General features: G+C 45.2%; 1 protein-coding gene across 1 annotated transcript in view; it reads right to left on the bottom strand.

The window, feature by feature from the left end:
- Nucleotides 1-12,893: 12,893 nt before the first annotated feature.
- Nucleotides 12,894-23,354, bottom strand: part of Sh3d19 (SH3 domain containing 19) — a 104,475-nt gene continuing 94,014 nt past the window's right edge. The window contains exons 16-21 of the mRNA XM_051157394.1: nt 22,253-22,311; nt 18,441-18,643; nt 17,669-17,721; nt 16,121-16,307; nt 15,169-15,266; nt 12,894-13,233 (exon numbers count right to left, since the gene is read on the bottom strand). Of these exons, the coding sequence (XP_051013351.1) occupies nt 13,117-13,233; nt 15,169-15,266; nt 16,121-16,307; nt 17,669-17,721; nt 18,441-18,643; nt 22,253-22,311 (717 nt within the window). The 3' untranslated portion in view covers nt 12,894-13,116. The remainder of the gene's footprint in view (nt 13,234-15,168; nt 15,267-16,120; nt 16,308-17,668; nt 17,722-18,440; nt 18,644-22,252; nt 22,312-23,354) is intronic.

Below are 23,354 nucleotides of genomic sequence, written 5' to 3'. Positions count from 1 at the left end.
AACCCCCAAAGGAGACAGGGTTTTTCTTGTAGACCAGGCTGGCCTTGAACTCAAGAGATCCACCTTTTTCTGCTTCCCAAATGCTGGGATTAAAGGCGTACACCACTACACCCAGAAAATCTGTTTCTTTAATCTCCATTAAGCAGGTCCCTCCCCCGATTTTAGCATATGCCTTTACAGGGTAAAGTTTTACTAGTGTCTACCGTCTGGGCATTTTATATGTGACATCCTAAAATGGTCATTTGTTTCCAATATTAACAAAACAGGTGCCTTTGGCTTCAAAGCAAGCAAATGGAAACGACTTTTCCAGCCTTAAAAAGTGTTGAGATAGGGTTTTGGTGTATGTCACTCAGGCAAGCTCCTTGATGTCAGGAAAGTAGATAACTCTTGTTGCTACTGATAGCTGACTTCATGGGCTTTAGTCACAACCAGTGTCCTTCCTGGAGTGGAAATAAGTCTGTCAGGTCTAATGTTAGTTACCAGGAACTGGATTTGTATAAAAGATGGCTTTCTTCTTGGTACCTTGAGGCTAGCTAGATACTTGTAAGATAGGGAATGGTTAATAAGTCTGCTACATCTTTAGGGACGCCTCAAAAGGTTTTTAGTAAACTGCTGGGCCAGGAACGTGAGATGGCACAGCCATTAAGAACACTTGGTAGTTCAGTCTGGGCTCCATGGGCACCAGGCATACATGTGCTGCATGAACACTGAAGCAAAACAAATCAGTGGTTGCCTTTCTGATGAAGTAATTCTGATATCGAGTCACTGCAGTCATCAGTCTAGACTAGTGGTCAAACTACCTAAAGCATCCTAAGGAATACAGTGTTGATAGGAATGCAGATACCTCATTTCTCCCATATTCTCTGCTACAATGACCTGTCTATCCCTGGGACTCCTCTACAGTTAGTCTACAGTTGGGGCTGCTCTCAGTATCAAGGAAACCAATGAAGGTCAAGGTTTGCAATTCTATGACAGACTAAGGTAAAATCAAAGACCCCTATCCTCTTATCTTTATGAATTGCTATGATTACAGATAGCTGCCACTAGGTTCAGTTAAAAAATTATTTTATTTTTTTTCTCTGAAATGGTTTTTCTGTGTAGCCTTGGCCGGCCTCAAACTCAGAGATCTGCCTACCTCTGCCTCCCGAGGTAGGCTGGGATTAAAGGTGTGCATTGCCACGCCCAGCAAGAAAAACGTAATGGAACAAACTACTGTTACAGGGGTCGAGGTCAGTCACAGGTATGTTGCTAGAACTTATTCGTGTAAAGGTTTACTACATGGAAGATGCCCTTTTTTTTTTTACAAGCAAGACTTGGGAATCTCACAGCCTTGCTGGCTCCGTCCCACTACCACCTGTAGAGGCATTGATACAGACTACAGTGAAGTTTATTGGTCAGTTCAGTACTTTAATTCATCGTGCCTGAGACTTGAAAGTAAGAAAGTGTTATGTTTGAGGGAGTAGCAGCCTTGGCTTCATGTTGGTTTTGCATAAAGTGGTATGTCAACTTTCTATTACTGAAACTATCACCTTAGGTAAGGTATGTTGATCCACCTGCCTCAGCCTCCCAAGTGCTGGGGTTAAAGGCGTGTGGCACCAAGCCCAGCTTTGGGCTCATATTTAACCAGGCCTATTGCTTGGGGCCTGTGATGGCATGGTGGGTAGATCGTGGCAAGAGTGGCCAAGGAGGCCTATTTACCTCCTGACATTACAATAGACCAGAGATCACAGTTGCAAAGGGCTACCCCTCCCAGTAACTCTTTAGTCTGGGAAACCAATCTTACTCACATGGGCCTCTGATGCTGTCTTTCCCAGAACTAGAGCAAGTGGAAACAGCAAGCCTTGGGAAAGTTCTTCACAGTCTGAACTTGGAACATTTGATACCCCTTAAATTGTGGGCCGGACTCACTGATGGCTCAGCTGCCCAAGGTCAGCACCAGCTGTACAAAACTAGTCAAGGTCACAGCAAGAAAGAATTCAGTCCAGCCGATCAGTATTCATTTGGATAAGCCTTGAACTGTTAATGGCCTAACTATCTGGTCTACCACTTGAAAGGCCACAATCAGGTAGGTAGAAGAGACCTTTCTGACTTCATGTATTTATGATAGCCTATCCTGAAATTCTGATCGTACCTGTACCACTCAGATCCCCACAGTGGCTACTCACCTCACCCAGGTACTAGGCACACAGTAAAGAATTCTCCTGGGCTGAAGAGATGGCTCAGAAGTTAAGAGCACTGGCTATTCTTCCAAAGGTCCTGAGTTCAATTCCCAGCGACCACATCATGGCTCACAACTACAATGAGATCTGGAGCCATCTTCTGGCTTGTAGGCACACCCTGGAAGAATGTTGTATACAAAATAAATAGATTTTAAAAATTCTCATGCACAGTTGTATTGGTAATACCTAAAAATGTGAGCATTTGCAGGAGATCAAGTCCTGAATGTTCCTGACAGATTGGCTGTACTGGACCTCACTGCTGTTGATGCATTTTAGGTTGTGCTGCTGCTATTGTAGGTTCATCAGCTGACTGGATATTATGACTAGCTAGTTGAAGATAATGTGTTCAATTAAGACCAGCAGATATTTTTTGCTACAAAATCCACATAGTTGAATGAAACATGGCACATGTCTCTCTCTCTCTCTCTCTCTCTCTCTCTCTCTCTCTCTCTCTCTCTCTCTCTCTCTCTCTCTCGGCAGGATCTCAATCCGTCCTCCAGACTGGCTTTACACTCATGATCCTCAGTGCCTCAGTCTTCCATTTTGTGGGATTGAAGAGGAAAGATGACTATTAGAGCACCACCCAGCTAGGGGGAGGCAATAGCCCAAGGCCTGTGGAGAAGGACGAGAGTAACTGAGGTGATTTTGTATGCTAGATTGTGGGTTCTCAGCATTGGCACTACTGATCTTTTGACCAGATAGTTCACTAGGTAGGGGACTGCCCTGTACAGTGTAGGATACTTAGCAGGGTCACTGTTCCTACACAGTAGGCAGATGCCAGTAACACCCTAGTTGTGAGAGAAATGTTAGCATTGCCAGGTATTCTGAAGGGCAGAACTTCCCATTGGAACCACTAACCTTAGCCCCACAATCACCTGAATCAAAAGGCATCTCAACTGATTTGCTGCTGGTGGACTACTTTTCTGTGCCTGCTGCCATCACCAACAGTGCCCAAAATTGAATACACACACACAAAGGCCAACACAATTTTTTTTTGTTGTTTGTTTTGAGACACCAGGTTTCTCTGTATAGCCTTGGCTGTCTGGGACTCGCTTTGTAGACCAGGTTGGTCTTGAACTCACAAAGATCCTCCTGCCTCTGCCTCCACCCACCAATCCCCCCAGTGCTGGGATTACAGGCGTGTGCCACCACACCCTGCCATGCACCACACAGTCTTGATTCCACCTGGCCAGTGTGCTTTTCAGTCTGAGTGGCCTTGGGTAGTATTGCACATGGCTCCATAAATTGCAGCTCCTTGTGGTTATCTTTGCAAACCCAGGCTCACTGTTCCCCCAGCGATTCCAGCATTTCTGTCTGGGCCCCTGGACTGGAGGCCTGAGATCAGTGCAGCTTGGCTTCAGCTGTGCCTGAGGTGGCTTTGCAGATGGCAACCTTAATGAAAAGCCTGTGTGGATCTGGCTCTGCTGGGTAGATTAACAGCAGCCCTCAGAATGGCATAAAAAGTCAAGGCTGCCCAAGTGTGTCAAGCAGGAGTGACTCAGGCACGCTGCCACAAACCCTAGGTGTCTGCATACATAGTCTTGTATATACAGTATGCCAAAAATAAAACCCATTGGCTTCGCTTTGCATGGGCCATGTCATATTTATATTTAAACCTTGTGTGTAATCCTGAGGGATGAGGTAATGTCTCCCTCAGAAAAAGTTGGCTACCCCTTGCTATCAGAGTGGAAAATCTTAAAATGTTCTTATCCCTTTACCACAGCCCATTACAATATGGGCCCTCCTTAGGATTTAGGGCCACAGGGAAACAAAAGAACATGAAATTCAGCCATTACTTTGAGAGGTGAAGTCTTTCCTTGGTTTCTGATCCAGTAGCCTCACGTCTTCTCCTAGTATTTATGAGACTACAGCAAACCCACGTGTGTAAACATGAAGCGCTAAACGATTACAGGCATTTGCCTCGGAGTCTGAAGCACATCTGACTTCAAAAGTAAGTATTCTGGGGCTAGAGAGACGGCTCCATGGTTAAAAGCGCTGGCTGCTCTTCCAGAGAAGCTGGGCACAATGGCTAGCATCTACATGGTGGTTCACAATCATCTGTAATTGCTTCATTAGATCCAGTGTCCCTGGGGAATAGGCATGCATGTAATATACAAATACATGGAGGCAAAATACCCACACACTTCTTTATTGTTGTTTTTGTTTTTTGAGACAGAGTTTCTCCTATAGTCTGGCCTCACTCTGTAGAATAGGCTGGCCTCAACTCACAGAGATCCACCTGCCTCTGCCTCCCAGTGCTGGCATCAAAGGCATGTGCCACCACACCTGACTTCCCACGCATATTTTTAAAATTTTAAATATCTCAACATTTATTTGTTGGTCAGGCTTCTCTCGCAGTGATTAAGTTGCTTGGCATCACTGCCTTGTGCCTGCGTGATGCAGTGTAACACATCAGGTCATGCATGACAGAGGATGCCACTTACACGGCAGCCAGGAAGCAAAAGGAAGGTGCCAGGGTCTCAGTATCTACCAGGTCTCTGCCTCCCAAGCAGAGTGGGGTTAAAGGCATGCACCACCACACCTGCCCCCTACCTCACTTTTTTTGAGACAAGGTCTCACTGTCCTTAACTTGCTATGTAGACCTGGCTGGCCTTGAATTTATAGAGATCTGTCTCTGCCTCCCAAGTGGTGAGATTAAAGGTGTCACCATACCTGGCCTAATTATTTTTTAAAAATAAGTCACTACGACACACACTTTTTTTTTTTTTTTTTTTTTGAGACAGGGTTTCTCTATGTAGCCTTGGCTGTCCTGGACTCACTTTGTAGACCAGGCTGGCCTCAAACTCACAACCATCCGTCTGCCTCTGCCTCCCGAGTGCTGGGATTAAAAGCGTGCGCCACCACCACCTGGCACAGCACACACTTTTAATCCCAGCACTCGGGAGGCAGAGGCAGGCAGATCACTGTGAGTTCCAGGCCAGCCCAGTCTACAAAATGAGTCCAGGACAGCCAAGGCTACACTGAGAAACCCTGTCTCGAGCCCCGCCCCCAAAAGTCACTATATTTAAAATGTTGCTTAGGATAGTTTCAGACACTGGGCTGAAGTGATCCTTCTGCCTTGGGCTCTCAAGTGCACACCACTGCCTTTGATTTGATTTTATTCCATGTCTAAGAGATGAGATGTTATGTTCACACAGCAAACTAGTTTTAAGTTTGTGGTGGTTTGGGTGAGAATGGCCCCTTTTGTAGGATATTTAATCCCATTGTGAACCTGGAGACTGTGAACCACAAAAACCTGTTTCTAGTTGTGGAGTGGCTCAGCCCTAACACACATCTTTAATCCAAGAACTTTCTGTACACAGGATTAAATAAAGTCAACCCTAAGTCAAGAGGGGGAGCAAGTAACCAGCTGACAGGGGATTAAGCAGAAGGGAGGGACAGGACATTGAGAAAACAGTATTTAAGCCAGTGTGGAGAAGGGACTCTTTAGCTTTGAGATGTGAGCTGAGTAGGAAGGTCAGCTGGATGCTTTCTCTGCCTCTCTGAGCTAGCAGGTATTCACCCTAGCACCTGGCTCCTGAGCCTTTATTGGTAAAAATCGAATGATTGGGATTTTCTCTCTTTACAACACGCCCTGAAGCTCCTACGTTTGAATTCTTGGTCCCCAGTTAGTGGAACTGTTTTGGAATATTGGTGCCACTTTCTCAGAGGAAGTGTGCCACTTGGGGTGGACTTTGAGGTCTTAAAAGCTCATGCCAGGCCTAACAGCTCTCCCTCTGCCTGCAGGTCAGGGTGTAAAAGTCTCAGCTATGCAGCCTCCGCCATTGTCTGTTTCCTGCCATGATGGCCAGGGACTAACCCTCTAAAACTGTAAGCAAGCCTCAATTAAATGTATGCTTTTTTATGTTGTCTCTTCACAGCAACAGAACAGTAAGACAAGGTTGATACCAATTTTATTCATTCTACTAAAAGCCTAATAGATTGGGTAAACAAATTGTGGTATTTGTATGTATAAACAGTAACAAAAGAATTAATTGATTCTTTAATTAAGCAAAGGAAGGCAGAAGAAAAGAGCATACAATATGATTTTATGAATTAAAAAGTTAATCTGTGGTGGTAAAAATGAGAACAGTGGCTCTAATGTGGGTGTTGAAAAGGAGTAGAGTGACTGACTGGAAGTGTGGAGGGACTTTGTGTGGCGACATGTGTCATATATTGACTGTATATGGTGTTGATTCATAGAATTATTTACTTGGTAAGCATGCATCTTATGTAAATTGTGACTAAAAAAAAAATGGGTGTAGTCAGCCAGGTCATTGATTTGTTGCATTTTGCTGCACTCTGATGGAACAGGAACCAAGCCTAAGGACACTATTTTTCCTTTGTGTCATGGGTTTCCTTGCTTCCATAGTATCCAGGACTGGGGCCTGGGTACCACTTCTAAGAGCCATGGGTCTGAATCTGATCATCCTTTGAAGCATCCCAGAGGCAAGAATCAGCATCAGCAGCGTCCTGACAACAGTGATTCTCACCTGCAGGTTTCTACTCCGCACTGTGCTGGAGACTGTGGTCCTGACTCTCCACCTTGCTGAGGTCTCAGTTTCCATAATTTCATTACCCCATCCTCACAAAATCTTCTGTAGCCATCCTCCATCCCCTAGAGCACGATCCTGAGGCCATCTACCCATCCAGTAGGAACAACCAACATCAGGATGCTCAGCCACTATCAATTCACATTTGCAGGGGGTTCAGAGCGTGTGCCACCACACCCAGCTTTCAATTCCCACCCTCCACATAGGGTAGAGCTATGTAGCTGTGGCTAGCCCGGAACTAATGATATGATCAGGCTAACCTCAAACTCCTGGATGAGAGCCTTTGATCCCTGTCTCTTGAGGATTACAGACACGCACCATCTCACCCTACTTGGCACACACTACTGATCACTCCAACTCCCCACGCTGTCACCCTAGGGGTTACTTGGGCCCGCACATGGTCTAACAGAGTTTTTCTGACCAGCCTGTTTTCTCTGCACACTACCTTTTTTGTTTTGTTTTGCAGACAGGGTTTTTTTCTATGTAGCCCTGGCTGTCCTGGACTCCCTTTGTAGATGAAGCTGGCCTGGAACTCACAGCGATCCGCCTGCCTCTGCCTCCCTAGTTCTGGGATTAAAGGCGTGCGCCACCACTGCCTGGCTTACACACTACCTTTTCATCACTCTTGTGTATTTTAAAAATCATGCCAACATTTTCATACATCCAGAAAGACAGTACTGAACTGCAGGGTTAAATGCATGGAGTCCTTTAAGTCATGACTGTCTCTGTCTCCAGCTGTTGGCCACCTGAGGGTCTGGAAAACAATGTGGTAGGCTCATAATAAAGTACTTCTCCATGATTGGAGGAATACATGTAGACTGAGTTGTTTTGTCTTATGAGATGGTCTCCTGTAGGCTTTCACTAACTAGGTATGGAAGGATAGCCCGAACTCTGGCTCCTCTTGCCTCTACCTACCAAGTGCTAGGATTAGGGCGCATGCCACTGTGCCTGACCTGTAATTATCTAGATATGACGTTTCATTATATTATCCAAGTTGGCTTCAGATTCAAGTTCGAGTTTAAACTCACTTGGGCTGAAGTGACCTTGCCACCCCAGACCCCACAAGTAGCTGAGAACAGGTGTGTCTTGTCAGGTCTGTCTGTCTGTCTGTCTGCTTCTCTCTTCCTTCCTTCCTGTTTGTTTTGTTTTTCCAGACAGTGTTTCTCTATGTAGCCTTGGCTGTCCTGGAACTCCCTTTGTGTAGACCAGGCTCACCTCTAACTCACAGATCCACCTGCTTCTGCTGGGATTAGAGGCATGGGTCACCATACCTGGCCTTTAGTCTTCTTAAGAAAATTAAAGCAAAGCCAGGTGTGGTGGTGCACACCTTTAGTCCCAGCACTGGTCTACAAAGGGAGTCCAGGACAGCCAAGGCTGTTACACAGAGAAACCCTGAACCCTGTCTTGAAAAACAAAAACAGAAACAAATAAAGGAAAATTAAAATATATAAAGAAACAATATGTTGTGGCACATACCTTTAATCCCAGCACCCTGGAGGCAGAGGCAGGTGGATCTCTGTGAGTTCGAGGTCAGCTTGGTCTACAAAACGAGTCCAGGACAGCCAAGGCGAACACAGAGAAACCCTGTCTCAAAAAAGAAAGAAAGAAAGAAAGAAAGAAAGAAAGAAAGAAAGAAAGAAAGAAAAAAGGATGATAATTTAGATTGTTGGTTAAGCAGACATGGGACATGACTAATTCTAAAGTTTAAGAGGCTCAAGCAGGGTGATCACAGTTAGCTCAGCCTGAGAGACACAGGGAGACTCTGCTACAAACAACAAAAAGATTGGAGCTTAATTTTTGAGAAGTAGACAACCAGTAGGTAAAATATTTCTGAATTATGAGTTTGAATAATTGCTTCTGAAGAAATGCCAGTGAATTATTAACCAACTTGGAGTAGACAAGATAAATAAACAATCCCTACTGTATATACAATTATGAAATATAATCATTCAAAGTCACCCAGAATGTTCCCCAGACTCATCTTGTTTTTCTCTTATCTGACATGCAGGTTGGAGATAGCTTGTTGTTTCTCAGCCTTACAAACACTACACACCTGAAGTTACAGGCAGTCACAGAGGAAGGAACTGTCCATTAGTGGATGAGCCCACAGTTTGAGTTTCTAACCCTGGTATACAGTGTCTACAAACTGGCCTAGACCAGTGGTTCTCAACCTGGGGGTCACGACCCCCGTGGGTTGCATATCAGATATTTATAATTCATATCGGCAGCATAATTACAGTTATGGAGTAGCAACAAAATAATTTTATGGATGGGGGTCACAACAGGAGGAACAGGGTCACAGCATTAGGAAGGTTGAGAATCACTGCCCGGGGCAGTGCCATGGAGCCCAGGCTAGCATTGAATTCACTAGGTAGCCAAGCAACCTTCAACTCCTGACCTCCCTGTCTGTACCTCCCAAATGCTGGGGTTATAGGCATGTGCCACAGTGCCCGGCTCCAGGAATTCTTTCCAATGAGTTGTACAAACTGTTGTAACTTTTCTAGGCTAAGAAAATACCAAAACAGCCGGGCATGGTGGCGCACGCCTTTAATCCCTTTAACCTTCTTGTTGAGCTCTCTGGTCCCCCACTTGTAGAAAAAGAAGAGCTTGTAATGAAAGGAGAGGCCCCTAGATGGTAGCAGTGTTCCAGGCGAGGCTATGGATTTTGTTCCACACAGTGAAGTAAAAAGTACAGGTATAAAATGATTTCCCATTAGTTCTGAAGTGAGATTTCTGAAAAGCTGAAAAAAAATAATCAGCTTATAAATTCAATGACATTCAGAGCAGCGCTAAATCATAAATCTTATGGCCTATGTGCATCTGACATTAATTAAAAGAAAACATTAATGGTCATACCAAAGTGAAAATAATCCCTTGTAACTGATCATATATCCATCGCTGTTTTCTCAGGTTTATGTGCCCAAGTTTAAGAAACTAAATACAAGCTGGGCATGGTGGTGCATGCCTTTAGTCCCAGAACTCAGGAGGCAGAGGCAAGCAGATCTCTGTGAGTTCAAGGCCAGCCTGGTCTACAAACTGAGTCCAGGACAGGCAGGGCTATAAGAGAAACTCTGTCCCAAATAAAACAAACAAACATCAAAAAACAAAAACAAAACCTAAAAAAACCCAACCAACCGGAAACAAACAAACAAAAAACCAAAACACCCCAAAAAACCCAAAATCCAGTGACGTTAGGGAAACTGCCTTACAGTCCTACAAGTATCTTTTAAACATGCCCGTTCTAATGTACACTAATGTTCTCTCTTGTAAATGTTACAGTCTGATTTCCAAGAGCAACGAAAGAAGTTACGTTCTTCCTACAGCAGCGTACACAAGGGCCTCTAAGGGAACACTTTATCTTTCAGGGTTTGAAGGATAATATATTGGGCTGAAGGAATGTAGCTCAGTCGTACAGTGCTTGCCTGGAATACACAAGCCTGGGTTTAATGCCCTGCACTGCAAAAACAAAGACAAAGGACGATGTATTAAACATGGCTTCTCCACTTCTAACCTAAACAAAGAAAAACCCGAGTATTTCAAGAGGCTTGAGTGATGTACGGTTTGGGTGTGAGGTGCCCACAGAAGGCTCATGTGTGAAGGGTTTGTTCTCTATCTAGAGGCACTACTGAGATGTGACCAGGTCACGATCAGGCCATGAAGAGTCCACAGCTGAGCAGGGTGTTAGGAGACAGAGGAAGGCTATTGGAAGCATTTCTTCGTGTATCTTCTGCCTGGCCCCCTCCCTTTTTTTTCCTTCCTGGTTCTCTATTTTCCTCTCCCTTTTCTGCCTCTTTTCACTTGCATAGACGCTAGATGTTGAAAATGTCCCCACCGTAGTGTTTTGGTTTGCCTCATGTCTAAGGCGATGACGCCATATGACCTTGGACTGAAAATTCTGTAACCAGGCCAAACAAATATTTTCTCCTTTAACTTGTTTATAATCAGGTATTTCATCACAGCTGTGAGAAGCTTCTGACAAAGATGAAAAATATCAAAGCCTTCACCTAAAAAATGGAAACAAACATAATAACCCAATTCCCATTTACCTCTTATTAAATGTTCTCCAAATCTAATAATTTTTCTTTGAACATTGTTGAGTTTTGCCTTGACTTCAATCAATATACACATAGTGAGAAAGTACCTACGGAAACCCCACAGCTGCGTTTTGCTTTCTATTAGTTGAGAGAGAAATAGATAGCAAGCCAAACAGAGCACAGCAGAGTGAGATGACAAAAAGTGAATTTGTCCCATTATATACTTCTGTCAAAAAAAAGAGCAAAGGCATTGAGTAGACTCAAGACAGTGCTGTCGTCCCCTGTGAAAGTTGTCTACCGGTCTGTCCACCAAACCCGCCTAGCGAAGAGCCGCCTCCCGGCCCATGAGAAGATACAAGGATAAGGAAGATACTATCTACATCCGAAGCCTGAGATAAGGACTGGAAAAGCTCAGTTCAGTTTATTATAGTGTCAAGTAGATACACAACTATTGACTTATTGTTCTGCATACAGAAGGCCAATATTTAAGAGGGATTTTTCTTCTTCTTCTTCTTCTTCTTCTTCTTCTTCTTCTTCTTCTTCTTCTTCTTCTTCTTCTTCTTCTTCTTCTTCTTCTTCTTCTTCTTCTTCTTCTTCAATAAAGATAGGTTTTTCAGAATCTTTACTATTAAATGTTGAAATCCCACAGGCAAAGACATACTCCATGCCCCACTCCACACCCTTGACCCCTTTTTCTTGCTCTTGTATATGGCTTACTGCAAATGACGATTGAGTTTGAACAACACTTTAAGTCATCCCATTCTCATAAAACCTTTTCGAGCAAAAACGTACAAGAATTCTCTGTATACATTCTTAACCCCAAACATGTGTAGGAGAAACCCCCAGGTTCTAAATTCCAAAATCAAATGCGATCACATGCCAGGGGTAGGAAACTGAGTCAAAGACAAAGTAAATATTACTTCCATAGAGAAGCCACACACTCAGGTCACCACTAGCCGCCCAGCTTTTGGACAGTGGGGGAAACAACAGAAACCAAGAAGCAGTCCGGCATATGGAACTCTCCTCGAAAACAGAAGAGAGCCGCGAACCTTGCTGGGAAGTGTTCCCCGTTCCCAGTGAAATGCTAGCCCACTGATCCGTGAGGGAGACTGTCTTCAATCCATCTGGCTTTAGTTTGTAAACTGTAATTGATTCAGTCACGCGAGAACCCCCTTTTAAGCTCAGAACGTGTGACCTCGGACAACAGGAGGCGGTCTTGTGTTTACTCCAATAACTATGCAGAGATGGGCTGGAAATGGTGGAGGTGGTGGTGGAGGGGACTGTGCCAGCCTCCTTAAATTATTTTTGCTTTTGATTATTTTAAGGAGGAATGAGCTCTGGGGGCTTGGTCCTGTTTTTCATCTTATCGTTTGCTCTGCCGTCTAAGATACTACCCACTATTCATAATGTGCTACTATAACAAGACACGGCTTTTATGTACTACTGGGGTAAGGCAAAGAAAACGAGTTTCCCCTTGGGTACCAGTACTTGTCAAAGGAATGATTGCAGATGCAGAAAATGTGCTTTATAATAACCCTGTTAACATACAGTATACACCGAGGTGGAGCTAAGTGTGGCAAGTCCATGGGAGAGTCAGTTAGTTGAGTTAGCAAGGCATCTCAGGGGTGGTTCTGGTTATTTTGACCCCTTCAAGTCCCTGGACAGATAGGGGAATGCTGGGAAACACAAGGGGCATTTGGGGAAAGCTGAACTGATCCCCCCAGCTGCATGTAAATGTTCCGCTAGTTACTGAGCTTTCTGTCCGGAAGCAAGAATTTGCCCTGGGACTAAGACTACTGTGCTGAAGCTGTTAGAATTAATTTGAATATCAAAAACGAAATTCAGATCACCATCCATGTCCTGATAGTTACAGCATGTAGAATGTCAAACGCCCTCTTTTTAAACTACAGTAGAAAATGAAGAAGCATGGTTAGTTCTGTGTGTGGATGGAACAGGTGTGCGAGGAAGTCAGCCTCCTGACTGCTGCTGCCAGCCGGCACCAGATGCTTTCCCGGGGGAAGTGGGCACTGCCTGGCGCCGCCGCCCCCCCCCCCCCCTCCCACCCCCCCCACCCCCCCCCGCTAACATTTCCTTGCTGGCTTCCTCACTCATGGTGGTTTCCACGTACACCTTTCCACTACGAATGAAGCTAGGCTATAAAGCCTACAAGTTTTCTGCTCTCAGAAATCCTAGTGTACCATGGACATCTTAGATACTTCTCTTTCCATTACAAAAATAGTGCAAAATATCTGATAGTCAAAGTGAAGGTTCAAGTGAGTTCTCGTGCCAAGGAGCAGCCGGGCTTCACCTTCAGCTGGCTTGCAGAAACTGGACGTAGCTTTTGGGGAAGATTCCAGATCTTCCCACTAGTTCTCCACTCATCCAGTCATCATCTACGGGCTCCAGCCCCGTTATTACATCTCCAGCCTGGAAGAAGACAGACAGAGTTAGGAATAATTACTGGCTTCTGCAGGGTGTAAGCACAGAGCGCAGCCTACCTGGAGCGGCGTGGATAATCCTCTCTTTATATAGCTCATTTATCTTGATTTGCTGAGAGGTTTAAATGATAAACCGCGCAGATGATATATACCTAATGATGGCATTTGCTTGCAGGCCTCTTTTTCTCAAAGTAAACTCGATTCTCTCCCCCACCCCCATCCCCACCCCTGCCCCGCCACTCTCAGCCGTGCTGTGTGCTGAGTTCCCTGTTTATGGCTTATGCTCCAGTGTCAAAATCACATTAAAAAAAAAACAAAAAACCAAAAAACCAACAACAACAGTATCAGCTATATATACTCGCAAACATGCATATTTTCATCAAACAAGCATTTGCAGGACGCCTACTATGTGGCAGGTCCTGGTCTGGGTGACCGAGGGGTAGTGTAGTCCACTGTGGAGAATGAGAAGGCAAGGCAATGGAGAGGGGCAGAGAGCGTGGCCTTGCTACTCATGAGGGCAGTCTAAGAGGGACACACTGACGTCATGCTTACGTAAAGACGATAGGTGAAAGAGTGAGCCATATGCTTCCTGTGTGCTTTGTCCTAATCTGTTCCTTACAAAAAAGACCTTGAGGAACGACATTTCCAGAGGTGAGTACCATTAGCATTCTCATTTTAGGGAAGGACATTTTCATATTTATTTTGTGTGGCGTGCATGCGTGTGTGTGTTTCTGTGTGTGGGCTCACGTGTGCAGAAGTGCATATGTGTATGAACACACGGGAGCCAGAGGTTGATGACAAGTGCCTTCCTCAATCATCCTCCACCTTATGTGACAGAGGAAAGGTCTCTTCCTCGCACCCAGACCTCACTAACCCAGCTAGGATAGCTGGCCAGCTTGCTTTGGGGCCCCTGTCCTCACCAGACTGCCATGACTTCCTGTCATTTACATGGGTACTGAGCAACTGAATCCCTGGTCCTCACATGGTACAGCAAGTGCTCTGCCCACTGAGCTATGTCCCCAGCACTAAATTTCCTTGTTTTACAGATGAAGAATCTGCTGTTCGGGCAGTGCCCTGTTTTAGGTCTCATCTTCTCCAGTTGCTCCAAGAGCATTCAAAGACAAAGACGTCACCGCTGTGTCTCAGGTGTTTGGCAGCAGTGACCTCTGCATCAGTCTCTTTCCTACAGAGCAGCCCCAAAGCACTGCCTGGACACCCCGATCATGGTGTGGCAGAAACATATTTCCTTTCCGTCTTTGAGAAAATAAGAGGCACTTTTTCAATAAGGTAAGGGTTATATTTTGGTTTCTTTTAAGAAAAAAATTATTTGCCAGCCGTGGTGGCGGATGGCTTTAATCCCAGCACTCCAAGAGGCAGAGGCAGAGGCAGATGGATCTCTCTGAGTTTGAGGCCAGCCTGGTTTACAGAGAGAGTTCAGGACAGCCAAGGCTACACAGAAAAACCTTGTCGCGGGCTGGAGAGATGGCTCAGAGGTTAAGAGCACTGGCTGCTTTTCCAAATGTCCTGAGTTCAATTCCCAGCAACCACAGGGTGGCTCACAGCCATCTATAATGAGATCTATTGCCCTCTTCTGGCAAGAAGGTGTACATGCAGGCAAAACACTGTAAACATATTTAATAAATAAATCTTAAAAAAAAAAAAAGGAAAGAAACCTCCTCCTCACCTGCTTTTGACAAGGCCTCACTAGAGGCTCAAGCTAGCCTCAAATACATGATCCTCCTGCCTCTGCCTCCTAAGGGCTGGAAATCTAGGACTGTGTTACCACACCCAGTTCTGTCCACTCTCTTCCCTTACAATTAGGGTCTGAGAGCTCTTCATTCCTAAGTAATGATCAATATTCCATTCACGTGAACATTGCAAAATGTGCAGTGTTAGTGAGGTATAAAAAGATATGTATTCTGACCTTGAAAGAGAGTTCATCCTCGTTCTCCCCAAGAAAATCATACAGGGCTTTGGCCTTCCTCTCCTGCAGTGTTGCGGCAGCCGTACTTTTTGCCTCAGCTGCAAACATACAAGAATCTCAATTATGCAGGAAGACAATCACACAAGCCGCAAACAGTAAGAACCCACCTGGTCAGGCTCTAAATTTTTGAGTAGTCCTGAATTTACTTAACTTAGCAGGAAAAAAATTGTACAAAGCCTATTTGTTAGAGAAAGTCAGCCACTACTCGCTCATTTAGAAGTGTGGCCTAATTATTAGGCTAATTATTATTATGGCGGTATTTTTCTAACCCACTAATGATCAATGAAAACACAGACACCTGATGTATTTTAGAATAAGCCTTTACGCGGGGCAAGGCAGATGTTACTTCCTGAGCTACCCTCCAATAACTCCCGGTCTCCATCCCATTCCATCTGCTTCTAATTTGGGCTACCTCCCCTCCGGAATCCCTAAATACTTGCTAATGCTCTCTATCTCGTTCCATGAGGAACTTCAGAATTCCTCCTCTGGGCCACATGGCTCTATTCCTATCCCATGGTGATTCTTCTCCTCCTCCTCCTTCCTCCATCCCGTGTCTTCCTCTCCCAAGATTCTCTCTGCCTCCAAAAGCCCAAGAACCTTAGCCACACCCATCCCATTTGCCTGCCCAAGGCGTTACAGGCTTTTTATTGGTCAAACAGGAGTAAGTTTGTAGGCAAGGTTACACAGCAAGATCTGGGGTACATTAAAAGACAACAAGCAGTAATTAGCATCAAAATACATCAGACCAACCTCCAACAACTACCTAATGATACCTTTATCTCCCTGCCCCCCGCCATATAACCCTGACATGGTAGTGTAGGGATGCCTTTATTAATCATATCTTCCAGATGTACATAAGAAACTTGGTAGGTCCCACTCGCAGCTGTCATACCTGGGCAGGGCTGTACAAACACTGCTGGGAAGATGCCCTCCCTGTCCTGCAGTCTGCCCCGGAACCAGTCAGAGTCTAGCCGCTCAAGGATCAGGATCCGGTCTCCTCGCTTGAAGGATAAGTCCTCGCTGGTCTCTGCTGTGAAACTGTGAAGCGCTTTGCACCATTCCTCAGAAGGGCTGCTATCCTGTTACACAGAAGGTGTCTGGTGAGGAACGCGGGGGTTTATCCCAAACAGTACTTCTCAAGGCTTCAGAGATGATGAGGAACAAGAGGTAAGGGGCCATGGGGGCTGCTGGGATGGCTCAGTGGTTAAGGGCATAAGCTGTTCTTCCAGAGGATCAGAGTTCAGTTCCCAAGGACCCGTGTCAGGAAGCTCACATCCACAACCACCTGTAACTCCAACTCAAGGGTATTTAACACCCTTTTCTGGCCTCCAAGGGTAGTCACATATAAACACACATGTATATAAACATATAAACACAAATAAATAGATTAATATATGTATTTTTAAAAGGCAAGGGGTTGTAAGAGTTTAAAACCAGAAGTTTTCTTCATATTACCTAATACTTTATGTTACTATTAAGTTTCACAAGTGTTTCTCTGTGTAGCCTTGGCTACCCTGAACTCGCTTTGTAGACCAGGCTAGCCTTGAACGGGAAGAAATCCGCCTGCTTATGCCTCCCTGAGTGCTGAGATCACAGGCCCCTGTCACCGTGCCCAGCTTGCAAGGCCATGTCTTTAAACCCCCTCCAGGCCATTAGAAGAAGGTTCTGCCCTGTGCACAGACGGCTCTTCCGAGTTGGTGAGAACTCTGTTTTTCAGCACCTCTAGCAGACAAAGGCTTTGCAGCTAAGCAGGCCAGGGTTCCAGACCCTGCTTTGCTATTTCCTGGCTATGTGCCACACTAGGCTTCTCTGAGGTATTCGGTTCTGTTTAAAGGGTTGCTGTGAGAAATGGCAGGACACCGAGAGAACATATCCCACAGGGCCTGGCATCCCTTCCCTTCTCAGTAACTATTGTACTAAAAAACAAAAGAACGTAAGGCCTCCTTACCTGCTAGGTTTAGTGGCTCACACCTGTAATCTCAGCACTTAGGAAGCTGAGGCAGGGGGATAGCCATCTATTTGAGGCCAGCCAAGCAACGAGGCATGGCAGTACATACTTATCAGCACTTGGGAGGTAGAGGCAGGATGCTATAAGGAGTTCAAGGCCAGCCTGGGCTACACAAGACCCTAACTTAACACCCGTCTCCACACAGAAGAGGGTAATGGGATGGAATACATGTGACATGAAAACAGAAGTGGGGACTAATTGGGAGGGAGAAGAAGGGGAGAGCAAGTGGTACACGGTGCCCGCTTCCTCACTTTCTACCAGGGTCTGCACGTCTTTCCGTGGATATCATGTGCAGTGTTATGTCCACCATCTAACGTACTTGCTGTACTACACAGTGGTGCTATACCATTTCCTCTTGAGAGACAGAGCACCCGTTCTCCCAAGGTTTACACGTGTGGCTGTCACATCAGTCTGTTCACTCAAGCAGCCTACCTGAGAATTTGCGCCAGGGTCTTCATTTTTGGTCTTTGGCGGTGCTTTTGTGCCTACGTTAAAAGGAAGAAAAAAAAAAAGTCAGATGAAAAGGCCACATAGTGTTAGAGGGAAATTGTTAGGCGGTGTGAGAGCGGAGACTGGGATGCCAGACCAGTCCCTTTAAGGGTCAGCCTCCCGGGGATTGTTTATTTTAACTGTAAACCAGGACTCATTAGTAACTGTACAACCCACTATTTAAAAGTGTTTGTCAGCCGGTGGCGGCGGCACACGCCTTTAATCCCAGCACTTGGGAGGCAGAGGCAGGCAGATTGCTGTGAGTTCGAGGCCAGCCTGGTCTACAAAAGTGAGTCCAGGATAGCCAGGACTGTTACAGAGAGATAACCCTGTCTCGAAAAACCAAAAATCAAACCAAACCAAACAAAAAAAAAAAAAAAAAAAAACCAACCAACCAAACAAACAAAAAAAACCCCAAACCAAACCAAACCAAAACCAAATAAACCAAAACAGAAACAAAACCAAAACCTAAGTCTTTGTCATTTCTCGTCTATAGCCATTACTAATCACCCAAAACAATACATAAACCCAGTTTCCCACACAAATTACCACTCAAAGTAAGCCCTCCTACTACCTTCCGCAGTATGGCGGCGTAGCAGGCGTCCTAAGGGCTCCTCCCCAGTATGGCGGCGTAGCAGGCGTCCTAAGCGTTACTTATCACCGGCTCCTCTGCGTTAGGCAACGACACAGCAAGCACCCTTCTCGCCATACTCACTTAGAATACCTGCACCGGGCGTGGGGTGGTCCTCAGCAAGTTCCACGAAGTTAAGGGGGAAGATGCCAGTTCGGTCTCGAATCTCTCCTCGTGCCCACTCCTCATTCACGTACTCCTTAAGAACGATGACTTCTCCCTCTGAGAAGCTCAACTCATCCTTCTGGTCGCCAATATACTCGAAGCGAGCAACACACCGTGGGCCTCTGAACGGAGAGGAACACAGCGATGGGCTACGCAAGGACCGCAGCTTACTCTTTTTCGTGGAAGGTTTTTTTTCCCAATAGAATAAGCATACCTTGTTCCATGGGAAGCAGCGTATTTATTGAAAGACTGGATGAAAGTTGAAAAGCCTTCCTAAAGTTACTGCTGGACAGCAGTTGTGCTGGAAGCGTGGCTTAGGGACAGAATTGAAAGGAAAGCCAACTGCGGTCCTTTCTAGATGGTGACGCTTTTCACATGCAAGGCCAGAGACTTCAAGCAGCCTTCCGGATCAGTAGCCGGCTGGTTAGTCTACACTGCACACCTGCCTTTCAGATCGGCTTTTACGTAATTACGGAATCTCCCCAGGCTCCGTGTGTCTGTGTCGTCACGCCAAAGCAATCTGTGGCCTGTCTAAACCCTTTCAACCGCAGAAATGCTGGGATGGGGGGGTGCTCCCCCTGAGACTCTCGGGGCACAGCATCAAATGCCTTGTTTCAGAACGAGGACAGTAGGCAAGGGGCATCTGCCAGGCAGAGGGGATGCCTACTATGTACTGAACCCACCAGCGAGCTGAGGGCATAAATGAGCCAGACAAGTTGGGTCAAAGGAAACAGAAACCTGGCATCGCAAGACACTCATTCATCAATCCTGTTGCTCTGCAAGATCTGTGTGTCACCTTTAAGAAGCTGCATTCAGCCAGCTGGTGGCAGTGTACATCTTTAATTCCAATGCTTGGGAGACCGAGGCAGGTGATCTCTGAGTTCGAGGCCAGCCTGATCTATGGAGTGAGTTCCAGAACAGCCAGGACTACACACAGAAACTCTGTCTTGAAAAGCCAAAAAATAAGCTGGGCGTGGTAGCCCATGCCTTTAATCCCAGCATTTGGGAGGCAGAGGCAGGTGGATCGCTGGTGAGTTTGAGGCCAGCCTGGTCTACAAAGCAAGTCCAGGACAGCCAAGGCTACACAGAGAAACCTTGTCTCAGAAAAATAAAATAAAATAAAATAATATAAAAAAATTAAAAAAGAGTACATTCCCGAGACTCAGAACAACCCTTCAGTGACCTGCAATTTTGACTAAAGATAAGATGCAAGCAGAAATGAAACTTGGTCTGTAGAAGGTCTGATTTAATACTAAACCTTTGATTTGAGCCCTCAGAAAGGAAGTTTCAACAGCAGAGATCTAAAGAGAAAACAGCCTCCTGTAAAGGAGAGGCTGGCCCTTGCTGCAATCGAATTCTGATTTAAGTCGGGTCAGTGGATCAATGGCCATCAAGCCCACTGAAATTCAACCTGCCCTTGTGGTATCTGTACTCAGAGCAGAGTCGGGACCGGAAGTGCAATCCGATGACTCGATGCTGTGGCCCCGAGAGTTTTCTTATTTGTGATAACCTTTGCATTAATTTTCTCCTGTCCCCTGGGAACATCTCCTTATGTCTGACCTATCCACAGACAGGTTTACAGTCCTCAGCAGGTACTGAATTGTACTAATTTGCTCATTTAGCTAGAGTATAAAGCTGCATGGTGGCAGGGCTTTAAATCACACAGGAGTTACAATGAGGCATAAAAGGCATATAAATCCCTGGAAAGGTCTCAGGAACACAGGGACACACAGGGAGACCCTGTAGCTTAACTCTTCCCTCCCCATTACCTAGTCCCTAGAAACACAACAACACAGACTGTCCACTGACATACACTGTCTCGCTTTCCGGGCTGGGATTGGAACTCTCAGCTGGGCCCTGGCTCCATCTGCTGTTTTTGTAGGCTTCACATAAGATAGAAAGATTTTCTATGAGGGAAACAGTGGCAGTTTCCAAAACAGCTGCTAATAAACACCAGAAAGCCACACTATAACCTCACTGATGACAGAACTGCCTCTGTGCAGGCTGAGGCCAGGTCAGTGCAAGTTTAACCAGAGTGATACGAGGCTGCCCCAGTGTGGGAGAGGCTGCAACAGCTGGCTTCTACCAGCCTGCTACATTTTTTTTTTTTTTTTAAAATGTGTGGGTTTACGAGCCGGGCGTGGTGGCGCACACCTTTAATCCCAGCAGTCGGGAGGCAGAGGCAAGTGGATTGCTGTGAGTTCGAGGCCAGCCTGGTCTACAAAGTGAGTCCAGGACAGCCAAGGCTACACAGAGAAACCTTGTCTCAAAAAACAAAACAACAAAAAAAAGTGGGTTTTTTTTCTTTCTTTTTTCCAGGTTGGCCTTGAACTCACAGTGATCCACCTGCCTCTGCTTCCTGAGTGCTGGAATTAAAGGCCTGTGCCACCACTGCCCAGCAATGTGTTTCTTTTTTTCTTTTCTTTTTATAACTCATATTTTTTTCCCCCTTGAGACAGGATTTCTCTGTGTAACTTTGGCTGTCCTGGACTCACTTTGTAGACCAGACTGGCCTTCAGCTCACAGGGATCCACCAGCTTCTGGCTCCTGAGTGCTGGGATTAAAGGCATGCACCACCACACCCAGCATGTTTTATTATTTTCTATAATAAATGTAAAACCAAGGGCATATTATGCTCTCAGTCATGTTTGCTTTCTGATTCATAATAAATATAAATGACACTTAAATTTTTGCTAATTATAATTCATGGGAGATTTCTACTTGGACAATTTTTTAAAAAAGTTATTTGTAGCCGGGTGTGGTGGCACATGACTTTAATCCCAGCACTCGGGAGGCAGAGGCAGGTGTGAGTTCAAGGCCAGCCTAGGCTAACAGAGAGACCCTGTCTCGAAAAACCAAAAACATTTACTTATTGTATATGAGTGGTCTATTTGCATGTACACCTGAAGGCCTGAAGAAACATTAGATCACAATTGAACTCAAGAACTCTGGAAGAGCAGACAGTGCTCTTAACTGCTGAGCCATCTCTCCAGACCCATGCCTCCGTTTCTCTATGTAGCAGCCCTGGCTGCCCTGGCCTTGAACTTACAGAGATCCGCCTGCCTCTGCCTCCCAAGTGCTGAGATTAAAGGCGTGCGCCACCATGCCCAGCTGTCTTTCTTTAAAAAAAAATTAAAAAAAAATTTAAGTTACTTAATTATAAAGTAAATCATACTTATCAAAAAAAATTTAAGTTACTTAATTATAAAGTAAATCATGCTTATCCTCATGTATGTGTTTTGCCTGAAGTATATATGTGTACCACTTGTATGCTTGGTGCCTACAGAAGTCAGAAGCATAGAATCCCCTGGAGCTGGAAGCACAGATGGTTGTGAGCCACATGTGGGTGCTAGAATCGAACCCAGGTCCTCTGCAAGGGCAGCAAGTTGCTCTTAATTGCTGAACCATTTCTTCAGCCTCTTTTCTTTTTTAAAGAGGGGGGAAAATGCATGCAACACACGTAGAGGCCAGCAGAGGGCACCAGATCCCCTGGAATTTGAGTTACTGGTGCTTGGAATTGAACCTGGGTCCTCTGCAGGAGCAGGATGCATCCTGACCAGTGAGCCATGTGTCCAGCCTCTCCCTGTCACGTTTCATGCAAATAACATTTCCTCAGAATTAAAGAGATTGAGAATCTGTGTAATCAAGTATTGGGAAGGATTAATCTTAGAAATTCTTCAGTGACAACTCCTTTTTATTTTGTACAAAAGAACATGAAAAAAAAAACTTACTTAGCACAGTGAGATGAAAATGATTCTCTTTTTCCACTTCTTCCTTCTGGTATATCAACCTGGCAAAGACAAAATTATAGTAATACTTGCTTCTTCTTTTTTTTTTTTCATACTTTGGTTAAAATAAATTTAACATTAAATAATTAGAAAATGGGTGACTGAAATTAAACTGTGGTACAACCTGTTGTATGTATTGGAAGGACAGTTGCTAAACACTAAGAAAACCAAATTGGTGTTTTTTGGGGGGGAAAAAAAGCACGGATTCAGCTGGATGAGTGACATTCTCCATGACACCAGCACACAGGGCACCCAGGCAGGAAGAGGCAGGGGAGGCTAGCCTGGGCTAACGTAGTGAGACACCATCTGCAAGGGGTGGGGGTGGGGACAGCTACTGATGTAGCTAGCCCTCCTTGAGCGGTCAGCCATCTCTGGCCTTGTATGCCGCCATGAGCACAGTATCTGTCCCTGAGGAGCTTATGACATCATCAGCTGTCGGGTCATACATGACGCTGTCGCCCTGTGCAAATGAAGGGCAGGATGCTGCAACACTTCCCTGGACCCCAAATGAGGCATTTGCTCATATTTGTGGATTCTCTCCATGAACTGAGGAGAACTTTTCCCCTTCATATAAACAGGGCAAAAAGGAAGCAATCTGTACCGAACGGGTGTCCACTGAGTGCCAGACACTTCATCTGGCTGCTTACTTACAAGGTAAATAGTAGATACAGGCTGGAGTAAAATTCTTGGCCATAAGCACGCAGTTGAAAACTACTTAAGGCTGGGAGGTCTATATTAGATCAGTGCCCTTTTTGATAAATTCTTTAAGTCTGATGTTTTAAAACAATTTTTTAAACTTGTGGGCTTAGGAATAACATTTATACCAGTAATGTGGCCAGATGGCTGTGATTGATTTCAGCGAGGTAATTGTGCTTTTTAAAGCACCGTTGCACTGAGCAGAAGAAAAATGAAGAGGGTTGCTAAAGCTAACATTACTCTTAATATTAATTTAGGGCATGTGACTGGAGCTCTCTGAAGAAGCAGGCCACATCTATACTGGGCAATTTTTAAGACCTACATCTCACAGTCTAAGAGGCTCAAACTC

The sequence above is a fragment of the Acomys russatus genome, chromosome 15, assembly GCF_903995435.1.
Source record: "Acomys russatus chromosome 15, mAcoRus1.1, whole genome shotgun sequence".
NCBI classification, from domain to species: domain Eukaryota; kingdom Metazoa; phylum Chordata; class Mammalia; order Rodentia; family Muridae; genus Acomys; species Acomys russatus.
This window is presented reverse-complemented; position numbering and strand designations above follow the sequence as displayed.